Source organism: Ipomoea triloba, chromosome 6, assembly GCF_003576645.1.
Source record: "Ipomoea triloba cultivar NCNSP0323 chromosome 6, ASM357664v1".
Classification (NCBI taxonomy): domain Eukaryota; kingdom Viridiplantae; phylum Streptophyta; class Magnoliopsida; order Solanales; family Convolvulaceae; genus Ipomoea; species Ipomoea triloba.
In genome coordinates this window covers 2,011,371-2,034,433 of record NC_044921.1, presented here as the reverse complement: position 1 = coordinate 2,034,433, position 23,063 = coordinate 2,011,371, and the positions used below count along the sequence as shown (strand labels likewise).

Genomic DNA, 23,063 nt, shown 5'->3' with positions numbered 1-23,063 from the left:
TAGCGAGAAGGCTTCCCTCAATTTTATCTCTGGGAGTGGCCCTTTTTAAAGCCTTTATTCACGTTTCACCATATCAACCCCTCATGCCTTTTTCTAGGGATTAGGGATTGTTTTCACTCAAAGCTCACTTAGGCTCTCCTTTTGCCCCATGTCCTGCTAAGATTAGTTCAATTTCCGGGCTTCGCAATTTTTATCTTTTTAAAACTCAAGGGGTTTACACTCCCACTTCGAGTGATCTTTGACTGAGGTCCAAACAAAATACAAGGTGAAGGCATGCAAGCACAGATAAAAATTTTCAATTTTTGGGTCAATTGTGCAAATTGGTGCAGAGTGTAACTTCCAAAGCATGTTTAAGACATTCGTATTTGGCACAAGGTTAGGAGCCCTCCTAGATAGTACTGGCAATAACACACCCTCTAGGTTCCTATACCTTATCACTTAATCAAATAACTGTTTCAAGAAGCATACACCCTTTCCACACTTAAAAATAAACATCGTCCTCGATGTTTCCATAGGGAACGGAGGAAAAAGGATATATGTTTAAGGGTTCTACACACGCCTTTTTTCCACACTTAAAAGTGTGAACTGGGCTAAACAATTCTAACAAATAGACTATATCCATCACAACAATTTTATGCAGCTCTTCATTTGCGATTCTAGAAAATAAAGCGAACCAAAACAGGGCATTGAATTAGGATAAAAGAAACACTTACAATTTGTATCCTTATCAAAGTTTGCAATTTGAGTTTGCCCCTTTAAACATGGTTAGAGTAAAGGTAAAGAAATAAATTAGGAATTGAAATTATACCTTTCAAGATTGGTCCTTCATGGTTGTTGGTGGAGCAACCTTCTTCTTCTTATTTGTGGGTTGCCTCCCATAAGCGCCACGTTTAACGTCTTTGGCTAGACGAAACGTGCAAGATAAAACATAAACAGAATTGTAAGTAAGAATATAAACAAAAGTAAAGTGATTGTCCACAATCAATTGTTCAGAGTTAACAGATCACAAGTCATCATCATCAAGATTTGTCTTTTTTCTTCTTCAGTTTCTTCTTTCCTTCATGCTCTCTTGATTTCCTTGATCTCTCTCGAAATCTCATCTAGCTTTTGCATTTGCTCCAAGTGCAATTGGTATTGGAAATTTTGGAGGGATCTCCAATCAGTGACTGGGGTGAACCAGCTCGGAATGTTGAAGGTAGAGGAGTTGGGGTTTTGCTCTTCAGGTTGTGGTGGAGGTACAGACGGTCCGGGCTCTCTTTGTGGTGGAGAATACATTGGAGAATCCATCGGCGAATACATTTCCGGGAGAGACGGGGAATTGAATGACATTGGAGAAGGAGTGAATCCTGGGGATGTCATGGGTGTGTTAGCGTGATCATCCGCCATCTCCTCATCTACCCTTGTTCGCGCTAGTTGTCTCAAGTGAAGTTTTGCGACGTCCTCGGGAGATAAAGGAACTATATGTGCTCCTGGAAGCCGATGTTCGAACCAATTCATTTTCATTTGATTGCCCAGGGAGACGCATAGCCTTGTCACCAAGGGGCCTATGAAGATTCCCTGGCTGACTCTTGCTGTTGTGCAACAAGCAAGTTTCTACAAATCGCGCTCATGTTCACCGAGTTCCCGGTGTCCATACTCCAAAGCATAAACAGCTCCGCCTTTGAGACTCGGTCATATGTCTCAGGCCTTCCTTCCCATGAATGAGCGATTACCTTCCATAAAACCTTTAAATCCTCCCTTACAATCTGAGAGACTCTCACTCTTGACCCTTCCCATTCGACTCCTTGTCTTGCTATCATCGACCAATATTTTCTTGGAATGTCCCTGTCTCCAAAGTCATGTCTCAATCTCCTGTACCAGTGCTTCGACTGGTCTTCTTCATTGTAGAACCCAAGGAGAACTCCCAAATGGTTGGCCGATATGTTATGGTCTTGGTTGAAGAGTCTAAACTTAATGGTAGGGTTGTAGAGATCTCCAGCTATTCCGTCAACCTTCAAGCTCGCGATAAACTCATGTACTAGAGGGATAAAAGTATCCTGTCTCCAGCTTAACAAATTGTTCCAGTATGGCTCTGCAATCAACCTCTCCAGTCCATATTTGCATTCATAATCCTCCAACACTCTCAAGTCTACATATCTCCATTGCACAACAGGGTAGTTTAACAACTGCCTGTACCGCCCTAGCATTGTAGCCGTCATTAGTAAAATTTGATTTCCGGTGGACACTTCAAAGTAACGAGTGTTAGTGTCCCTAGCACTATTTTCATCTGCCGAGGCTTTCCCTCTTTGGAGTCTTTGAGCAATCTGTTGTGCAAGGTCATATGGCGAAGACATCTTTCCTATAACACAGGTAATCAAGGCAACACAAGGAAAACCACTTGCCAATCTTAAATATTGATTATGAACAATATTGCACATATCTTAAAGAAAAATCATAAGAATTCAATGCATGCAACCATCATTTTGATATCCATCAACAATTCTATCCTATACATGCAAGAACTAGTTCATACCATTTCATACTCATTTCATAGTCAAAAGGTCAACACATGGTCAACTTCATCTTCTACCTCTAGACTAGCTCAAGGTTGAAAAATGGAAGCATCATGAAAGTTAAAATTGGACCATCTAACTAGTAGAATATAGCAATGTAGTGCCTATAGAGTAGGAAAGTTGCAAACTTTACCCACCATGCTCACTATATCAACAAAGATCTCATCATGACAAGAAAATACCCAAATCAAGCAATTTCAAGATCTAGTCACAAAGAGATGTTTAAACACGAAATTTCTAGTCTATAGAAGCAATGTAGGCTCAATACAAGTCTATCAAGTCATCTCACAACAATATATCTCGAGAGAAATGTCATACAAGAAAAACCCATGGATATATTCTTCAAAATATAACAAGTTCTTCATTAAACAAGTAAATAGCAAAGAAGAGTATGTTCATACCTTAGAAATGACTTAGGATCTTTGAGAAAAGTTGAGAGACTTTGAAGGAAATGCTTAGAAAGTGTATATTTTCAGCTTGGGAGAGTTCTTGCTCGTGGTGGGGAAGAAATGAAGCAAGGAAAGGGTTTTAAACCACTTCGCGCGAAAATCCGCAAAAAATCTAGTGCCCGTCCACGCACGCTACCACGCGTGGTGGTAGGCGTGGGAGCTTTCTGGTTTATTCCCACGCCTGCTCACACGCGTGTGAGCGGCGTGGTGACTCTCTGGAAGTTTTCCACGCCTAGCCACACGCATGGTGGTGGCGTGGAGGCGTGCTGTGCAAAGTTTACCTCGGTTTCCCTTTCTTTCTTTGCTAGCGATGATGTTTGTCAATTGATTGCGGGCAACTTATAACTCTCGGGTGTTTAATCTGTACTTGTTAGCTCAACCGAGATTATAGAAACATTATTGAAATAAAACTAAGTAAAACATATGACATAAACCAAGAGAATTTTAAAGAAAAAGTAAGATAACATTGGGACTGCCTCCCAAGTGCGCCATGGTTTTACGTCTCCTGGCCAAACATAATGTGGCCTATCCTTCAAGGCACACAGACTTTGGGACTCGACCAAGCGTCCCGTGAACCTTAGCTTCAAGGAATGTCCCAAGGTGGGAAACATCCTTGAATACCCACATAAGTAAAGGAAGAACAACATGCATGATTGGAAGAATTTTAGCATCAAACACCCTCCTTAACTCTTCTAGGATGGTGTCTACTTCCTTTTCTTTTTCCTCTCTTTCCCCCCTAAAGATCCTCTCGTTTGTTTCAAACCATATCTCTACACTCCCTTCCTCAATCTCGAGTGTGGTCAACTCTCTCCACTCAACTCTCTCCATAAGATCAAACGTGAAAGACCCATTATTTCCTACCATCCCTTCCTCTCCTTCCCTTCTCTCATCTTCCCAAAAATTACTCTCACTCTCACAAGAGTAGAACGAAGCATCATCCCCCTCACTTATTAACTCACTCTCACCCAAGACAAAGGATTCATCTTCCAAGAAGTTAAAGCAATCATACTCATTAGCAAACAAGATAGAATCCTTATAATCATTAATCAATATATTAAAATTTTTCATTGAATCATCCTCCCGAAATTTAAAGCAATCATAATCACATGTGATGGAAATATTAATGCATAGGGAGTTATCCACACAAGTGTCAAGGGTGTTTTCAACAAGAGCACAAGGATTTTCAAGAATATTAATGCAAGAAGGATTAAGAATTTTACCACATTTTGGCTCTTCGTCTTCCCACACTACTTCGATGTCCTCATCCTCACTCTCCATCTCTTCCTCGTTTTGATCCTCCAATTCGAAAATTGGAACTTCTTCAAGCACCGGGGCATAACAATCTACGCTCTCTTCAACATCCATCTCTTTGCTAGCATCTTGCTCTTTATCAACCCCTTGTACAATCCTTGGATGGGCTTCCAAAGTGGGGATGTCATCTATGATGGTGGAGTTGGCTCGGGATCCATTGATTTTCATGAGCTCCTCCATCATGGATAGCATCTTCGTTTCGACCTCTTCTAATGGAAGTCCTTCCTCTCGGAGGGTAGCGAGATAGTCTTTCGAAGTAGGGAATGAATTTGACTCGGGAGTATAGCTTGGGTCGATTGTTCTCATCATTTGTGCAAGCTTACTCTCTATATTTTGAGATATTTCTTTGGAGCTTAATGAGTCAATTTCTTGATTGGAGTATTGTGAAGGGTAATTTTGTTGGAAAGGTTGAGGTGGTGTTTCATATGGATATGGGTGATGATTGGGGTGTACGAAATGGATATGAATATGGAGGTGGTAACTAGTGGTATGGAGATGGGTAAGAGTATAGTGGTGGGTAATGGTATGTTGGTGGAGGGTAAGTATAAGTGGAATGGGGGTAATAAGAATATGGTTGGGGTTGAGGATTCCTATAGGATTGTCCTCCATGATGTGGGTAATCATGGGGATTCATTTTAGTACTTATTGGCAAGCTTCAAGAGGTTTGATTAAAGAGAATTTCCTACACAGTAGCTTAGCCAGCAACAAATAATTTTCGCAACTAAAACTAGTTGCAAGTGAGCACAAGATATTCAATATAATAGAAGCTCACTTCTTCAAGCAAAATAACAAAAATAAGAAAACGAAATAAACAAAAAGAAAGCAATTCAAGAACTCTTAAAATTCTACTTCTAAGATATCAACACTATTTGAAACCGTTTGACATCCCCGGCAGCGGCGCCATTTTGATGTTGTGTGTATAGTGGGAGTGAAGGTGAAGTGGTAAAACGAAGAGTCAAGACTCCCCGAGTGTCGTGTCTATCAAGGATGACGAATGAGAATTGAATGGGTGTGTTGGCATCTAAGAGGTTGAAGGAAAAGAGTTACTAGAGAGGCTAGGAGTTGGATTCATTGGTAAAGAGGGTAAGGTTGATNATAGACTAGGGAGTTAATGGCACACTACCAAGTGGCGTCACACTTTGGACTCCCACATCCTCATTCGGTTGGGGCATTTCATCGAACACTTTGTCTACCACTCCTCTCGGATCTTGTCCTTTCGGACTAAGAGCGGAGATGTGGGTGAGTGAGACTCGTGGGTGGCCGCTATCGCGCGCACACTCACTTCCTTTGGGTTTGCTACCTAATGTGGCCACAAAAGGCACAAAGCTTAAAGAACATCATCCACACAAGTTCAACATCCAACAAGCAAGCAATTCACAAATTAAAGCAATAATATTAAACATCCACATAGATCTACCATGGGGCCACCAATCCCCTATCTAATCTACTCTAGCATACTAAGAAACAATAAAAGGGAAAGGGAATTCAAAGAAACAAGTATTGAATTAGAAATTAAGGAGAATGGTTACCACCCCTTGAAAAAGGGGATCTTACAACCTTGATCTTGAATCCCAATATTCCTTCTTGCCCTTGATATATTCTAACTATGAATGGAAGGAATTTTCCCCCAAGAGGGGAGAAAACCCTCTAAATCTAACTATCCTATCCTATCAATTTTCTTATCTAAAACTCTCCTCCCTTAGGTTTTGGGACAAAAGGGATTTATATAGGTGACAAAGAAAAGGAACAATTTTCCCAAAATAACCCTTGGCCCGACCACCCTTGCTCACACGCGTGTGAGTGGCGTGGTGGCTTTCTAGAATAATTCCACGCCCAGCCACACGCGTGTGAGGCTGCGTGGGGCGTAACTGCATGTCGGCTTGCTTGTCTTTTGCTCCATTTTAGCTTCAAATCCCTCTCCAGCTTGTGAAATACTTCAAAACTCTTTCTGGAAATGTTGTTAGAAGAGTTTGATCGCATTTGAGCTGAAATGCACGCAATTGTTGTAATTGGATGTCAAAACGATGCGCTTTTAATCTAATAAAGACCCCTTATAAGTGCTATTCTTGGTGCTTATCAATCCCCCAAGGTCAAAATTTTTGTGTAGCAAGTCTGCTTAAACATTATTCCAAAATTGCAGACAATTTGGCAATGAAGAAAGTATTCATGGATCGTAGCTGCCCTCTGTGCAAATCCCAACGTGAAACTGCAGGCCATGTATTTTTTGAGTGCTCTTATGTGAAAGTTTGTTGGAGTAAATTGAGGAGTATTCTTCATACATCAAACATGTCTCTGCATGAATGGTTCAAGCATAACATTTTCCTCTCTTGACTTGCTGTCCTCTTGTTCATTCTTGACGTTGTCATGGAGTATTTGGAAGGAAAGAAACAACAGAATATGGAATGACACCAAATCTAATCAGACAACAATTGTGGAGGAAGCTAAGGCTTACTTGGAGGTTTGGCAGATTGTTCACAGGCAAGTTCGTTCCTTCTCCCATGAAGGCACCTGCTCAAATGAAGTGGAAAAAACCCCCCTTTGGACATTATAAATTAAACATGGATATGACTTCCAAGGTTACATCAATTGGATTTATTTTGAGGGACTCTGAACACAAGTTCGTTGCATCTAGATCCCATTCTTGGGAGGGAGTGTTCCAGGTGAAGGTGGCGGAAGTTGTTGCTGTTAGAGACGCGATCAGGTGGGCGAAAAGAAGGAATTCATGCCGATCCAAGTAGAGACAGATTCACAGATGGTCATTCATGGCCTAAAGAGACAGCTTAGCAATACTTCTTTCGATCTTATTCTTGGTGATATTCATGAATTACTTAAAGGAGTTTTTTCCGCTTTTGGTCATATGACTTTAGTGCCTCCGTCAATTTATGTGACACCCCAACTTTTCACAAGCTGAGATAGCTAAACTTAACACAAAAGCTGCCCATCTCAACCATAAAACATAACATAGCGGAAGCGAATTAGAACCTAAGGGGTATCATGCCACATCTAGGTAAGAAAACACGGCCTAGATGCACAGGCTAACCAGAAACTGAAACCAAATAGTATATAAATCCTCAAATATATCCAAAACATCCAAAGTCTAAAACAAGAGTATATAGAATCTCATATTGGCACACAGGCCCGAAACACAAGTCTAAAACATAACAACCTAGTCTAAGCCGCCTCATACGGATATATCTCGATCGCGCTCACGCTTAGACTTATTGCATACCTGGAAAACATACAAGAAACCATTAGCAAAAGACTGCTAAGCAACCACCATTCACACCCGCAAGGAAGTATAGATATACATAAGTTTGTAAATAGGTTTACACACCCATATAGAATATACACCAACGAACTGTTCAAGTTTAAAATCGGATACTCAACAACAACAAGCTGAAAGAATATATAAACCAACACTTCTCATCAATACCAATATCCAACCGAATCACAAACTCAACCGAATACTCATAAGAAACAACCAAACTGCAATATATCCAAGAATAACCAATAATCAACAAGATACAATACAACTCAAGAGTCAACAAAGAATCGAACAGACCTCAACCCAAGGATAAGCACCAAAAACCTCAACTTCCAACCCAAGTACCAATTCTCACACCAATCACCAAGCCCGAAAGTTAGAAGTTAGGTACACAGGGGTCAGAACCCAATCACAGGGGCAAAAACCCAATCACAGGGGTATAAACCCGAACACAGGGATGAAAGCCCAAGCACAGGGACGAGAGTCCAATCACAGGGACAATAGTCCAATCACAGGGACGATAGTCCAATCACAGGGGTAAAACCCAAGGCTAGTTCCACAGTTAGTTCATCCTCCAACAGCCCAAGAGACACCCAAAGATCCACCACTCCATATCCAACCTCAATCTCAACCCAAGCACAAACCACCCCAATGTTCATCTCAGATTATGAACACAACAAACTCCCAGAGAATACAACCAAGGATTCAACCAACCAATAGACTCATATAATGAACCAAGAGATGTGAATAAATACTCCAAAACATGGTAAAATACCCAACAAAATATCCCAACAACATTCAGAAACAAAGGTGAAACAACCAGACCAAAAGATCACAAAACAGTTTCTGGAACTGAAACATCGTTACACCGGCGGAACACCGTAACGGAACTCACCCCTCCGCCACCCCCTTCCGTAAGAAGGAAACGGAGCACACCGGCGGAAGACTACCATCCGCCACTCCTCACCGCCGTCCACTTGCGGAAGCCTCCAGCGGGACACATTATACCGCTGGGGTACTCCGCAAGGGCAACTCCAACCACTCCTAGACCAGATCCGACAGAATACGCAAAGTTCATTCCATAATACAAAAAATAGGATCAGATTGTTCATATTACAACTCCCAAAAGCCAAATAAACATGGAATCCATACCAATAAATATCCATAAACATCAAGATGCAAAGGATCAAGAACACAAGTTCATAAATCCATCAAGACAACTCACAGACAACAAAACATAGGCTAATATCCAAGAAATTTCAGGATTCCAATACACCAAATAATATTCATAGATCAAGAGTGTAAAATAGGTTTTAGTGGACATGATGGTTACCTCTTTGGAGCACACTTCAACCAAGAACCCTCAAAACTCCCTACAAAGCTTCACCTCCTCCTTGATCATCCAAGCCTTATCAATCCTAAAAGAGCAAACTTGAACTTGGATCTTGAAGAAGAAAGTGTAGGATTTACTTAGGGTTCTTTAGAAGTGGAAAGAATAGGATGAAATGTATTTGCAGGAAATGAAAAGGGAATTAGGATTGTGAATACAAGGCTTTTATATTAGTAGGGAAAGATCATTACATATATTATGTATTTATCAACTAGGATAAGATATGAAATAATGGGCCCTTATAGAATGGGTCACACATTATTTATTATACTACTAGTTTGTAAGGAGTAAATCTTCCAAGAAGAAATATATATATAGATTGGGCCATTATATAAATACTCTTACTTATAAGAATTGTAAGGATCCAAATTAGAATAAATCCCTTACAAGGATTAAATCAAGAATTGGGCTTTTGAATAAATAATTAATTCTGGGTTCGAAATATATATATATATATATATATATATATATATATATATATCAATTGGAAAGACTAAGCCCAATTAAATCAAATGAATCATCCGACGGAAACGATTACCGGTCTCAAGGTTTGAACGAATTTACGGGGTGTTACACTCTACCCCCCTTAAAAAGAGCTTCGCCCCCGAAGCTCATAGCTCACGGGAACTTGAAACGGAACGGTTCAAGGAAACAAGGAATCGATCGAAGGTTAAAGGAAAAAGGATTGCTCAACCAACCTATCCTTAAGAACATACTACACTACTACTCTTAAACTTCCTAACTTACCCAACCCAAGTGAAAGAATACACAACCTAAAAAGAACTCTACCTAAAGCTTAAACTTGCCTACCTTGATCACACAACGCTGGAACCGATTTCTCATCACATCCCCCATATCCAAGGTCGCTCCTTCGGCCACGTGGTTGGGTCACACCGCCTTTACGGGCTTCACTGCTTTCCGGTGCGCTTCTCTTGACTGGGTGACCAAAATTCCTGTCGGCTTCTCTTTGTAAATAGAGCATCTTTAACGGTTATAACTTTAAGCAAGGTATCACGAAGTGCGTCATGCACATATTTCTTTAGCAGCAAACGCGAAACGCATCACGCATTTGGTCTAACTTGGTCGGCATATGTCTCCTATCGATCATGGGCGGCTTCCATCCTTTCTTGAGTCAACTCAACTTTTCCGATGACACTTGTAAACACTACGGTCTTAGGGTTACCCAATTACCAAGTCTTCCAAACCGAACGGGCTTCTACACTTCTTTGCTTTCACCTTCTGACAGCTTAGGCGAACTCTCTTTTCTTGAAAGATCCAACTCAGAACCATTCCATAAGGCAAATTTGTATTGGGGACAGAAGGTTAAAACTAGTACGGTAGTACATATGGAGAAAACATTTATAGAACGTATGCTTATTTTGAAAATTTTATCCAATAAGAAAAAAGAGAGTGAAAGGTTTAAGATTCAAGATTCAAGGACAACGTCGACTAAGAATTGAATCAAAGGTTACCAAGGTTACAACTTAGGAAAATAAGGTTGTCACCTTGCACAGAATCGTTTTAGGAGGCAAACAAGAACAACGTTCGAGAGGATGGGGATGACTGCTCAATGTCAAGTTCTTTAAAGAGAAGAGGAGAACTCGGCTTCGAAAGAAAATAAGGACAAGGTTCAAGGAGGCCAAAAGGATTTCTCAATCCAAGGGAATACCAAGTTATTTCAACAAAAGGAAAGAAATGAAAAGAACTTGCCTTCGAGAACAGATAAGGGCGAGATTAAAAACACAGGAGGAGTTTTCCAACGATAGGGTATGCAATTCCTCAAAGGAAAAGAGAAATTCAGTTCCAAGCGAAGATAGCAATGAGGTCTAGAATCAATAGGAGGGATGTTTCAACAAAAGGTATTTGGAGTCTCAAGAAACAAAGAAGAATTTAGTTTCCAAGAAGAAATAGGAATAATGATTAGAACAGATAGAAGGGATTTCTCTATGGAGGGATAATTGGGATTTCAAGGAACAAGGAGGAATTCGGCTTTAAGAAGAATAGGAAGTCTCTCAACTCTAAGCGGTTTCCACAGCTTGACGATTTGATCGCGACACTCTGACTGATTGACATGTTTTAACCTTGCTCTTTACGAAACGCGAATCTGAGGTTCGAATAAGCTCTACATGTAAACTACGGTTCGCACAACCTTATCACTCCAGGAGAGGCCAGAGGCGATGAATCACTGATGACTGATTGGTGCAGAACGAGAGATTTCCGGGGAAGCTTCATGAGAAGGGTAGGATTAACTAGGGAGGTATCGCCTGATCTTGAGAGGAGATTCGCCTACGATTATCGGTGATCTTAGAAACCGAGTTTACTTCCTTGTACTCTGAAACATCGAGGTCCTAAAGCCAACGTAACGCGTGCACCTTCTTTAACATTAAGAATTTTTGCTCTTTTGGTCGTACAAGATCTTACAAGGAGTCCTTTGATTACTCAAGTGGTAGGCACTGATGTAGAACGGTTCAATCGAGTCTTGGTATTCATCTTGGGATCTTTGCAGATTAATAGCGTGAGTATATATCGACTCGTCCTTTCAATCTTCATTAGTTCTTCTTGTTGGTTATCCAGAGTAGTGGAATGCAGCTCTCGACTTTAATCTTTGTGTTTAGCGCGATCAATGGTACCTTCCAAATGCATGGTATAAGCTAAACTTCTCTTAGGATCAACCTCTTGGATTGAGCTAGCCTTTAGGTTTATTTCGGTTAGTCTTGATCTTTTGACGATTCGGTCTTCTACTAGCTTGCTTAGCGACTCCTTATTTCTTTCTTGCCACCGAGGTTCCTCCCTTAAGCTCTTGCACAAGGAGTTACTCCCAAGGTGCGCCGAATAGATTACACGAGGTCCTTATTTCGCAATTCACTTCTTAGTCCCTTCGCACTTCATGCGATCGGACAACTTGATAATGGCGTTTCTTCTTATCTTTAGGGGTCTTAAGCGTCCAAGTTTTCCTTCCTACTTGACTTAGTCTTCTTTGCTTTGAAGGTTGCAACCTCTAGCTTGTTCCTTTGTAGCTGCTTCAGAGGTACGTGGGACTATCTTAAGGTCTGCGAATCACGACCTCGAATTCTACTTCTTAAGGCTTCATCATTATCACGCTTAACTTGCACGAGGTTCTTCATTATCGATCCAGAAGCTTTTACTTGGCGTGCTTTAGCTCTTTCTTGGCGTGTGAACCTCCGTTATTGCCGTTCCCTCAAGGCCAAGGGTCTTCGGATATTCAGTCTTCGAACTCCTTTCGTTTTCTTCGCCTTGCAACGAACTTAAGCTGCACGAACTTGTTCTTCTAGTCTTGAGGTTAGCGAGAATCTTGCAGACGATGCTACACGCGCGAAGACGCCAATCCCGAAGAACGTAGATTGCTACCGTTGACTCCAAGCCGCGAGTGGATTAGTCTTCTTCAACGAGCCGCCCGATCTTCTGATTGCTTAGACGCATACGGTGCTATCCATCGTTTCGCATTAACTAACTACTTATTCCTAATCTAAGGCAGGCTCTTAGGAAATTCTAAAACGAAGCAACTTAACTAAAAGCGATTAAAACTTACCGGGGAGACGTGCCCGCAAGCTGCAAACAACAAGGTTAACAAGGCACAAATAATATAAACAAATAAGGCGTGTCCTCACCGCGATTCCTAGAATTCATACATCCTAGGATTCTCAAACACCTTAATTCCTACTAATCAAGTCCTAGAGTCTCAAAAGTTCAACCCTAGGATCTCTACTTAGACCTCAACACAGGCTCTGATACCAACTGTGACACCCCAACTTTTCACAAGCTGAGATAGCTAAACTTAACACAAAAGCTGCCCATCTCAACCATAAAACATAACATAGCGGAAGCGAATTAGAACCTAAGGGGTATCATGTCACATCTAGGTAAGAAAACACGGCCTAGATGCATAGGCTAACCAGAAACTGAAACCAAATAGTATATAAATCCTCAAATATATCCAAAACATCCAAAGTCTAAAACAAGAGTATATAGAATCTCATATTGGCACACAGGCCCGAAACACAAGTCTAAAACATAACAACCTAGTCTAAGCCGCCTCATACGGATATATCTCTATCGCGCTCACGCTTAGACTTATTGCATACCTGGAAAACATACAAGAAACCATTAGCAAAAGACTGCTAAGCAACCACCATTCACACCCGCAAGGAAGTATAGATATACATAAGTTTGTAAATAGGTTTACACACCCATATAGAATATACACCAACGAACTGTTCAAGTTTAAAATCGGATACTCAACAACAACAAGCTGAAAGAATATATAAACCAACACTTCTCATCAATACCAATATCCAACCGAATCACAAACTCAACCGAATACTCATAAGAAACAACCAAACTGCAATATATCCAAGAATAACCAATAATCAACAAGATACAATACAACTCAAGAGTCAACAAAGAATCGAACAGACCTCAACCCAAGGATAAGCACCAAAAACCTCAACTTCCAACCCAAGTACCAATTCTCACACCAATCACCAAGCCCGAAAGTTAGAAGTTAGGTACACAGGGGTCAGAACCCAATCACAGGGGCAAAAACCCAATCACAGGGGTATAAACCCGAACACAGGGATGAAAGCCCAAGCACAGGGACGAGAGTCCAATCACAGGGACAATAGTCCAATCACAGGGACGATAGTCCAATCACAGGGGTAAAACCCAAGGCTAGTTCCACAGTTAGTTCATCCTCCAACAGCCCAAGAGACACCCAAAGATCCACCACTCCATATCCAACCTCAATCTCAACCCAAGCACAAACCACCCCAATGTTCATCTCAGATTATGAACACAACAAACTCCCAGAGAATACAACCAAGGATTCAACCAACCAATAGACTCATATAATGAACCAAGAGATGTGAATAAATACTCCAAAACATGGTAAAATACCCAACAAAATATCCCAACAACATTCAGAAACAAAGGTGAAACAACCAGACCAAAAGATCACAAAACAGTTTCTGGAACTGAAACATCGTTACACCGGCGGAACACCGTAACGGAACTCACCCCTCCGCCACCCCCTTTCGTAAGAAGGAAACGGAGCACACCGGCGGAAGACTACCATCCGCCACTCCTCACCGCCGTCCACTTGCGGAAGCCTCCAGCGGGACACATTATACCGCTGGGGTACTCCGCAAGGGCAACTCCAACCACTCCTAGACCAGATCAGACAGAATACGCAAAGTTCATTCCAGAATACAAAAAATAGGATCAGATTGTTCATATTATAACTCCCAGAAGCCAAATAAACATGGAATCCATACCAATAAATATCCATAAACATTAAGATGCAAAGGATCAAGAACACAAGTTCATAAATCCATTAAGACAACTCACAGACAACAAAACATAGGCTAATATCCAAGAAATTTCAGGATTCCAATACACCAAATAATATTCATAGATCAAGAGTGTAAAATAGGTTTTAGTGGACATGATGATTACCTCTTTGGAGCACACTTCAACCAAGAACCCTCAAAACTCCCTACAAAGCTTCACCTCCTCCTTGATCATCCAAGCCTTATCAATCCTAAAAGAGCAAACTTGATCTTGGATCTTGAAGAAGAAAGTGTAGGATTTACTTAGGGTTCTTTAGAAGTGGAAAGAATAGGATGAAATGTATTTGCAGGAAATGAAAAGGGAATTAGGATTGTGAATACAAGGCTTTTATATTAGTAGGGAAAGATCATTACATATATTATGTATTTATCAACTAGGGTAAGATATGAAATAATGGGCCCTTATAGAATGGGTCACACATTATTTATTATACTACTAGTTTGTAAGGAGTAAATCTTCCAAGAAGAAATATATATATAGATTGGGCCATTATATAAATACTCTTACTTATAAGAATTGTAAGGATCCAAATTAGAATAAATCCCTTACAAGGATTAAATCAAGAATTGGGCTTTTGAATAAATAATTAATTCTGGGTTTGAGAAATATATATATATATATATATATATATATATATATATATATATATATATCAATTGGAAAGACTAAGCCCAATTAAATCAAATGAATCATCCGGCAGAAACGATTACCGGTCTCAAGGTTTGAACGAATTTACGGGGTGTTACAATTTAGGTACACAACTTTCATTCCCGATATAAGTAGTGCTTGACTTTGATTTTTTTTTCCCACTTTTAATCTTTGACTTTGATTTTTTTTTTCCACTTTTAGTCATTTTGACAATCTGAGTGACAACTTTTAATCGGAATCAACAAATTATTTTTCCATTAAAGGTAAAAGTTTCTTTTGATAAAGCCCTAAATATATTTATAAATAAAATCAGAGAAAAAATAGAAAAAAAAAACATTATTTGCTTGTTATGCTTCGCATTTAAGCGACAACTTTTAATCAGAATCAACAAATTGTTGTGCCATTAAGGGCAAAAGTGTCTTTTGATAGAGCCCTAAATACATTAAACGTTATTTATTCTTAATGGCACAACAGTTTGTTGATTCCAATTAAAAGTTGTAAGCTTATAAGTGAAGCATAACAAGCAAATAATGTTTCTTTTTCTACTTCGCAGGGAGTGGTTTTTTGCCCACTCTAATTGTATTCTGGACGTTCTTCTGGCTGAGGCCATGGTTTAATTGAAATGCAGTTTGGTTTTTTTTAAAATGACTACTAGAATTAAAATTGCAATTTTCCCTCAACTCTTATGTCAGGTACAACATTTCATTTCAATCATTACCGTCGGATCATCCAATGCCCCTGATCGCGCCGTAATTTGTTACACAAAATTTAATTTCAAACGTAAAGAGAGAGAACAGTCAGTCGGAAAGCTCTCTGCCTGTCTCTTTATCTCTTCTTCTCTCTGAGTGGATGTCGAGACATCAAATTCCGACGAGCTTTCATCCATTTTACTATGAGTGGCATCATATTCCGGCAACTGAATAATTTCGAGAAATTAATTTCAATGTTCATTTTCTGAGTGAATTTATAAGTTGAAGAGGAGAAGTTGTGTCATGAAGCAGAGTGACGTGACGGCATTTTCGAAGACAGAGGCGAGCGAGCTTCCGCCGAAGAAGCTAGGGAGGCAGTTTGATTTCACGGTGATGTGTAAATCCTCGGCGAATGAGATATTGTCGGAGCATCCGCAAGCGCTTTTGCAATCAAAGTTGCTCGCACTCGCTAAGAGGCAAGCAATGATGTTTGCTACACAATCACCACCACCGCCTCCGTCGACGGCGCAGGTTAAGACAATACTACCGTCAACGACACGGTTAAAGTCGCCGCGGCCAACGAAGGCAGTGGCACGAGTATTTAGGACTCGTCCGGTACAATCACTGCCTCGAGTAATGCAGCAAGTCGTGTAAGTATTGAAATATGTGTATTTTCTAAGCTGTAGAAAAGTTTTATTTCGTCTTATTTTTGCTAGAAAAGGATTTTCTAGAGTTGTTTCGTTTCACTAATGTATGTGATTTACCAGAAAGCTAAATCTTGAGGTTTTGATTAGGTGAAAAATGCATAGAGCGCTGTGATAATGTTGTTACTAAATGAAACACTTGTTACGAAGAAGAGACTACATAGATTTTTTCTTCTGGGAAGAAAAAATCTATGTAGTCTCTTCTTCGTAACAAGTGTTTCATTTTTTAATTAGAGTGTTCAGCTTTATAAAACTGCTTAGTTCATTTAATACTTTAATTAATACGTCTAAAATTGAGCTTTAATGGGAGTTTCTAAGGTGTTGTACTCTAAAAAAAAAAAAATTATGCTAGCAAAAACTAATATGGGAGAGATGTACAACTTCAAGTAGGGACTAGGGAGTTCTCCCAAAAGAAAATTCCAACCTTTAATTTATGCAGACTATCAAGTTAGTAATAATTTTGTAAATTAATCGTTATGTTGGATATCATTCTTGAACTGTTTGACTTTTACTTGTGCTGTGGCTTCCAAGAGGATATAGACATAAGGTCAGTTGCTTACTTGAACTGTCCATTTTATCTTGTACTTGGTAGCTTAGTCTAACTAAATTTTGGAGTTCTTATCATTATTTGGCACTTATGGATGAATGTCTCTTGTTAGCAAGACAGAGCCTCCTAACTCGCAATACAATTCCACTATGAGACAGAAGAATGGTACTCCCAAGAAGCAAAAGGAATGCAATTGTAAAAATTCTCGATGTTTAAAATTGTAAGTATGTTATGTTGGAACTTGCAGTGAAACTCACTTATTTATTGAAATTTAAACAAGAGAACTTTTTCATTATTTCACTTACTTTATATCATGATCGTAGAGTCCTTCATTTGCTAATTTTAGAGACATCTGAGTTAAATGCTGTTTGCATGGGAGCAGTTGATGGTCAAAGTCTTAACCATTGTTTCTAACAGAGGAGTTTGCGTGGGAGCAGTGGAATAAAAAATGTGTTAACTGTTTTACTTGTCTTTTGATCTCTATAGGTGTAAAAGTGAAGTTTCCAAGAAATTTAGTATTTACAAACTTTTCAATTCAGTGAATAACGCTAAACATTTTACTCATAAAAATTTTTATATTTGTTTATGGAAATAAACAGGGTGTAAGAATTACTATGAAATGCTTTATACTTTCAATAAGCATGTTTGTTTTTCTCCATATATTGGGTGTAGATGGTGTTAATTTCAGTATTTACCAGGTATTGTGAATGCTTTGCCTCTGGAACTTTTTGTGATGGATGTAACTGTCAAAACTGTCAAAACAACATAGTGCATGAAGTCAATAGGAAGATTGCACTCAATGCAATCTTGGAACGGAATCCAAATGCCTTCAGACCAAAGATCACTAGCAGCCCTCAGGGACTAAAGAATGGTGTGGTATGTAATACGAGATCTCAATTATCTTAACAAACTTGTGTAAACCTTATGTCAATGTTAAACTAAATCTTTAAGTATTTTAATGGTGTCTGTCACCCATTGTTTTCTTTTCTTCTTTTTACATGTTCCTTTTCTGTTTTTTATTGCTTTAATGTCAATAATGTGGAGTAGGTGAGTGTTGGCTGTGCTACTTTCATTTTAGTGTTGAAGTACTTAAGTTGTCTTTTATGAAAATTCAACGAGAATTTAGGTGGATGAACCAGAAATGTTAAGTAGCATATAATTGCCTGCTAGTTTTGTATAAACAAATAGGTGTAAATGTAAATTCTGCTTCTTGCAAATGAAGGGATGCTCATGAAGTTATATAACACGTGACAGAAAGAAATAGACTTATGTAATGTTTGAACAGGCAGATAGTAATAATCTTATGATATGCTTTCACAATTTTGGATGGTTTGGTTTTTAGATAATTTCATTTTGCTGTTTTTTTTAAGTAACACAAAGTTGCTGAAATAATTACTCTGTGAAGAACAAAAGAAAAGATGTAGGAACTAGATGCCATTTTTAATGAATTTAGACTTTTTTTTTTCTTCTCATGAATGCTTAATTAGGTCATTGAAGGAACACTCTTTAATTGTTTAATATTAGATTGCTATTAATACAGTAATATCATTTTACCCTAAAAATGTTGCCAAACATGATCTTGTGATTGTGTTCTTTGAATAGCAAGAACTAGAGTCTCTTTTCTATATTATTTGAATTTGAAGATTTAAGCATTCTATTTAATGGAAGGTTGAATTGTAGTGGCCAAATGCTCAACGTTTCGTTTCTTGACTTCTTTGAGGAATTCAGGTGGAAGTTGGTGAAGATTCGCCTTCAGGAAAACACAATAGAGGATGCAATTGCAAGAAATCTGGATGTCTCAAGAAGTACTGTGAGTGTTTCCAGGCTAATATTCTTTGCTCTGAAAACTGTAAATGTGCAGATTGTAAGAATTTTGATGGAAGCAACGGGAAAAGCTCTCTTTTCCATTGGGCTCATACAAATCTAGCTGCATTCATCCAAGCCCATGCAACTATAAATGGAGCTATTAGTAATTCTTGGTTTGTTCCTACACCACCTACAAAGAAAAGAAAGAATGGGGAAATGCCCTCAGGAGACAATTCTACTGATAAATCCAATAAGTTTTCACAATCCCAACAGGTAACATGTAAATCTAACACTAGCATGTTCTGAAATGCTTAATTTGACATATCTCTCCACCCGTTGGCCTCATCCACCTTCACCAAGTGTACCCTTTTCAGTGTTTAACATGGATGTGGTTTCTTGTTTTAACTGATATCTGGCTGCTTAAGTAACTTACATGTAGCTTTTATATGCCTATTTATTTTTAAGTGAGGAAGAAAAGCTATTGATATCTTAGTCTTCAAGCACCATTGTGAATTTGATTAAAGTTTATAAATAAAGGGTTTATATTCGTATCTCCTATTGTATCACTTCCACAAAGCATACATTTTGTCTTGGTATCACATGATTCTTATTTTAATCATTCCTACATAGAATTGATCTATCATATCCCTCTCTAATGGAGTTTGTTTTATCCATAGTGTAATTCTATGTCAAAATATAAAATTAGTACATAATCATATTGTGCAATAGACTAGTTGGTAAAACATCCAGAAACAGGACTGCGGTGTAATTCTATGTCAAAATATAAAATTAGTAAATAATCATATTGTGCAATAGACTAGTTGGTAAAACATCCAGAAACAAGACTGTGTTGTCTGCTTTGACCTAGCTAGTATGTAATTTTGTGCAGAATGATGTGCATTTGAGAATATCATAGTATTCTGATTTAACTCATCTTTACTTTCATGGTCCCACAACTTCTTCCATAATTCAAGGTTATGTTGAATCCAAAATTCTAATTTTCCGTTATCAGGATGCCTCTTCTGGTCCACTGTGTGCTGCACCATATGACTTTGCAATTCGATCAGTTCCAGAGTCATCTAACTGCAAATACAGGTGGCATTCACAAAATAAATGTTCTTATTGGCTGAGACTACTGAGAGAAGGTGGTTCTACTTGGTCAGACACTAGTGACAATTTTCTATTATTGATTTTGATTGAAGGTCTTTGTTAGCTAGCATCATCCAATTGCAAAACGTTGCGGAACTTTGCTCACTCTTGGTCACGGTATCCAAAGAAGCTGCAAAGATGCTAACAGGTCAAGGAAAAACTTCTTATAGTCATAATTAAGTCTTCCAAGGGAAATTAATAGTTAAGATTGGTACCCAAGTCTATGCCTGTGTATGTATACAATTGGGAATGAAACACATAGATAACTGCAACACTGAGGCACATCCCCTCTCCTCAAAAAACCCAAGGGCATGGGCATGAGGGGCCCTTAAGTTTGGGGTTCAAATTTATGTATACAATTGGGAATAAAACACATTTTGGAGTCTGATTCAAAACCCTCTGCGTCCCACCCAATCTCTTAAATTTTCCAATGGAAGATAATCGTCCCTCTACTATTTTGGGTACATCCTATGATATCATTTCCTTTGCCTAATATTTCACTCTGATATATCCTGTTATATGCTGGACAAGAGATCTGAAGTAGTTTATATTCACTTTTTAAATGCGAGTCAAACTTGTATTAACCAATCTGTTATTCAAATTGGTATTTTATAAAAATACTTAGTTGATAACACTTGTATCAGCCAAAGGTCAATGTTTAGTATTCTAAAATTTACATTTTCTTACATCGAAATAATATGTAATTCTAATGTATCTTTGGCTTTTCCAGAAAAGAAACAAGCGAGGAATGATGATGTGGGAATAGATCAGAATAAAATTCAAGTTGCTGCTGCACAAAAGAGTAAGGACTTTTGTCATGCTCAAAAGTTCCATGAAAACAAAGCTAAGAGAATTCAATCTAGCACATCTGGATGCAATGGAGATGATTTTCAAAATGGAAGAGCAGTGTCTTCTGGGACACCGGCATTGATGTGTGACAACAGTCATGACTTGGTCCCAGCAGCTGAGTTTGCAACTGGGATTTTGGGTTGCAATGCAAGGATAAGTGTAAATTCATCTTCCGGGGATCACTTCAGCACTTTATATGCAGAACAAGAAAAGATCATCTTGACTACATTCTGTAGTTTTCTTAACGAACTTGTCACTTATGCAAGCATAAAAGGTTAGTTAATTCATTCTGTGACCTTTAGTTCTGTAGTTGCAACATGTCAACATATATGACATTATACCCAGACAGAAGATGAACATATTAGGATTTCAAATGCTAATGCCCTTTAATGGCTTAAAGGAAAATTATGCTATGACAAACACAGCAAGCCTTGCAGCAAATGTTCATCACAATTTCCATATCTATTATCATTATTGACCTTATTACTTTTGAAGTAAATGTCATCATTGTAATGTTCATTGCCACTGGTGTGAATGCCCAACTGCCCATCATAGTTTTGAATTATTTTCATTGTGGATGAGATATCTATGTGATATGGGGTTCACAATATACCAGTTGTGGTTTAAAGAATGTCTAGAATCTCACTATCTGATGAAAGATGCAAAACCATCTTTATTGCAGAAACAACTTTCTCACCACCGTCAAACGAAAAATCAGGAAGTTGGCAACTTCCAATGGAAAATGGTCAATGTCCTGGCTAGGTTTGAGTGATCTCTAGGTGGTTTCTTGCAGATCGTTGATTGCTTTATGCATCAAGGTGGCTGTAGTGGCATGTTGTAAATACAAAGCTAAATGGATCCATTAACACAGCAATCTTGCCATGCCTGTAGAATATTACTGGTTGTGGTTCAGTAATACCTGTGCTCCAGTTTGCAGTCTTTTGAAGAATCAGTTCTCAGAAAAGGCCATTGTACGTATGACTTTTTCATTTGCATTTTTTGGTTTATATCTTTTTTCACCACATTTCATAGTGCTTGAGGTTATGCTTTGCAGAATAGAAAGGTGAATCACTGAAAATGGAATGTACATTTAATTGAGAAGAATAGAATCAAATTTCTGTTTGCAAAGGATATCTTAGGTTTGATCTACTAACAAATAACAATTCAATCTGTTTTTTTGGATGCATATGAGAAGGTGGGGAGCGAGCTATCTGCTAGTAGTTGGCTTGTCACACCATAAACTTTGTGGCTCATGCAACTAGTTTACACTTTACAGGAACCATCATGACCTTCCTTTTGTACAATTGCTTTCAGCCACAATAGGACAATCCTTAACTTGCTTTCATGATTTGCATATATCCCTGGATGTCCATATTATGGAAGTTTCATTTTTCTGGATTTTTGTTAGGAAATGACTAATATGTCTGAGGGTAGCTTCCTTTTACCTTCACCGTCCCTGGATGTCATATACTCGTACTATGAAGTTTCATTTTTCTGGATTTCTATTCGGAAATGACTAATAAGTCTGAGGGTAGCTTCCTTCCAGCCTAGCAGTCGTCATTTTGTATTCCAGTTAAGAATGAGTTCAGAAAACCATTAATTATTACTTCATCTACCATGTCAATCATGATTCTATCTGGTTTTAAAGTTCTAGTGTATAATTTAATGGGAAATACTACTTGTACTTCCAAATTCTATCCTCAATTTTTACTTCCTCTCACAAAATGTTGATGTTGACATTTTCCTTGAGACCTACAGGATGAAGATAATTATTGCCACACTAGGAGTAAAAATGAGAGCTAGAAAAATAGAGTACATGTAGTAGAGGTATAATTTAATACTCCCTCCGTCCCATTTTGGTTGTCTGGTTCGTTTAACGAGGCTTGATTGAAGTTATTTTTAATCCAATTTTTCATAATATTAAGTTTAGTATTAATATATAAAATTTATATATTTAGAAACTACATCAAAAGTACTATTAAACACAAAAAATTAAATTTTAAAATAATAAAAAATTACTAACGAAAATAAGCAATGAAAAAAGAGTTGGTTTGACTAATGAATAGTAAATATGATAGGTAAAATGGGACAGAGGGAGTAGTACAATTTTCTTTCATTTTAAACATTTAAATTTTACTTTTCTTTAACCCATCAAATATATTCAAAAGATGATTGATATGTTGTTCCAGGTAAAATTCACAGGTTGATTAATTCAAAATACATTAATAGCGTAATATTTCCAGGGTTCTAAAGTTATCTTTATCACTGCATTGATATATTTGATTAAAGATGGATGAGTTACTTCCACTCAATCGCACCCCCAAGTTATATATGTAT

At 38.4% G+C, this 23,063-nt stretch overlaps 1 protein-coding gene across 2 annotated transcripts; it reads left to right on the top strand.

The window, feature by feature from the left end:
* Positions 1-15,786: 15,786 nt before the first annotated feature.
* LOC116022160 (protein tesmin/TSO1-like CXC 5) lies at positions 15,787-21,854 on the top strand. Of its 2 annotated transcripts, none has more exons than XM_031262753.1 (8): positions 15,787-16,321; positions 17,035-17,142; positions 17,621-17,798; positions 18,651-19,001; positions 19,741-19,823; positions 19,931-20,025; positions 20,608-21,000; positions 21,520-21,854. In XM_031262753.1, the coding sequence occupies exons 1-8, from the start codon at positions 15,975-15,977 to the stop codon at positions 21,525-21,527; spliced, it is 1,563 nt and encodes a 520-aa protein (XP_031118613.1). In that variant the 5' UTR covers positions 15,787-15,974; the 3' UTR covers positions 21,528-21,854. The 2 variants fall into 2 exon arrangements, with proteins under 2 accessions (XP_031118613.1, XP_031118612.1); XM_031262752.1 differs by having other exon boundaries at positions 21,409-21,854.
* Positions 21,855-23,063: the final 1,209 nt, after the last annotated feature.

Bases quoted from the DNA above. Each gene is read 5' to 3' on its own strand.
- LOC116022160 (XM_031262752.1), top strand. From the start codon at position 15,975: ATGAAGCAGAGTGACGTGACGGCATTTTCGAAGACAGAGGCGAGCGAG. The intron at 17,799-18,650 runs GTATGTAATACG...TGAGGAATTCAG, and splicing joins AGGGACTAAAGAATGGTGTG to GTGGAAGTTGGTGAAGATTC. The intron at 19,824-19,930 runs GTGGCATTCACA...TTTTGATTGAAG, and splicing joins TCATCTAACTGCAAATACAG to GTCTTTGTTAGCTAGCATCA.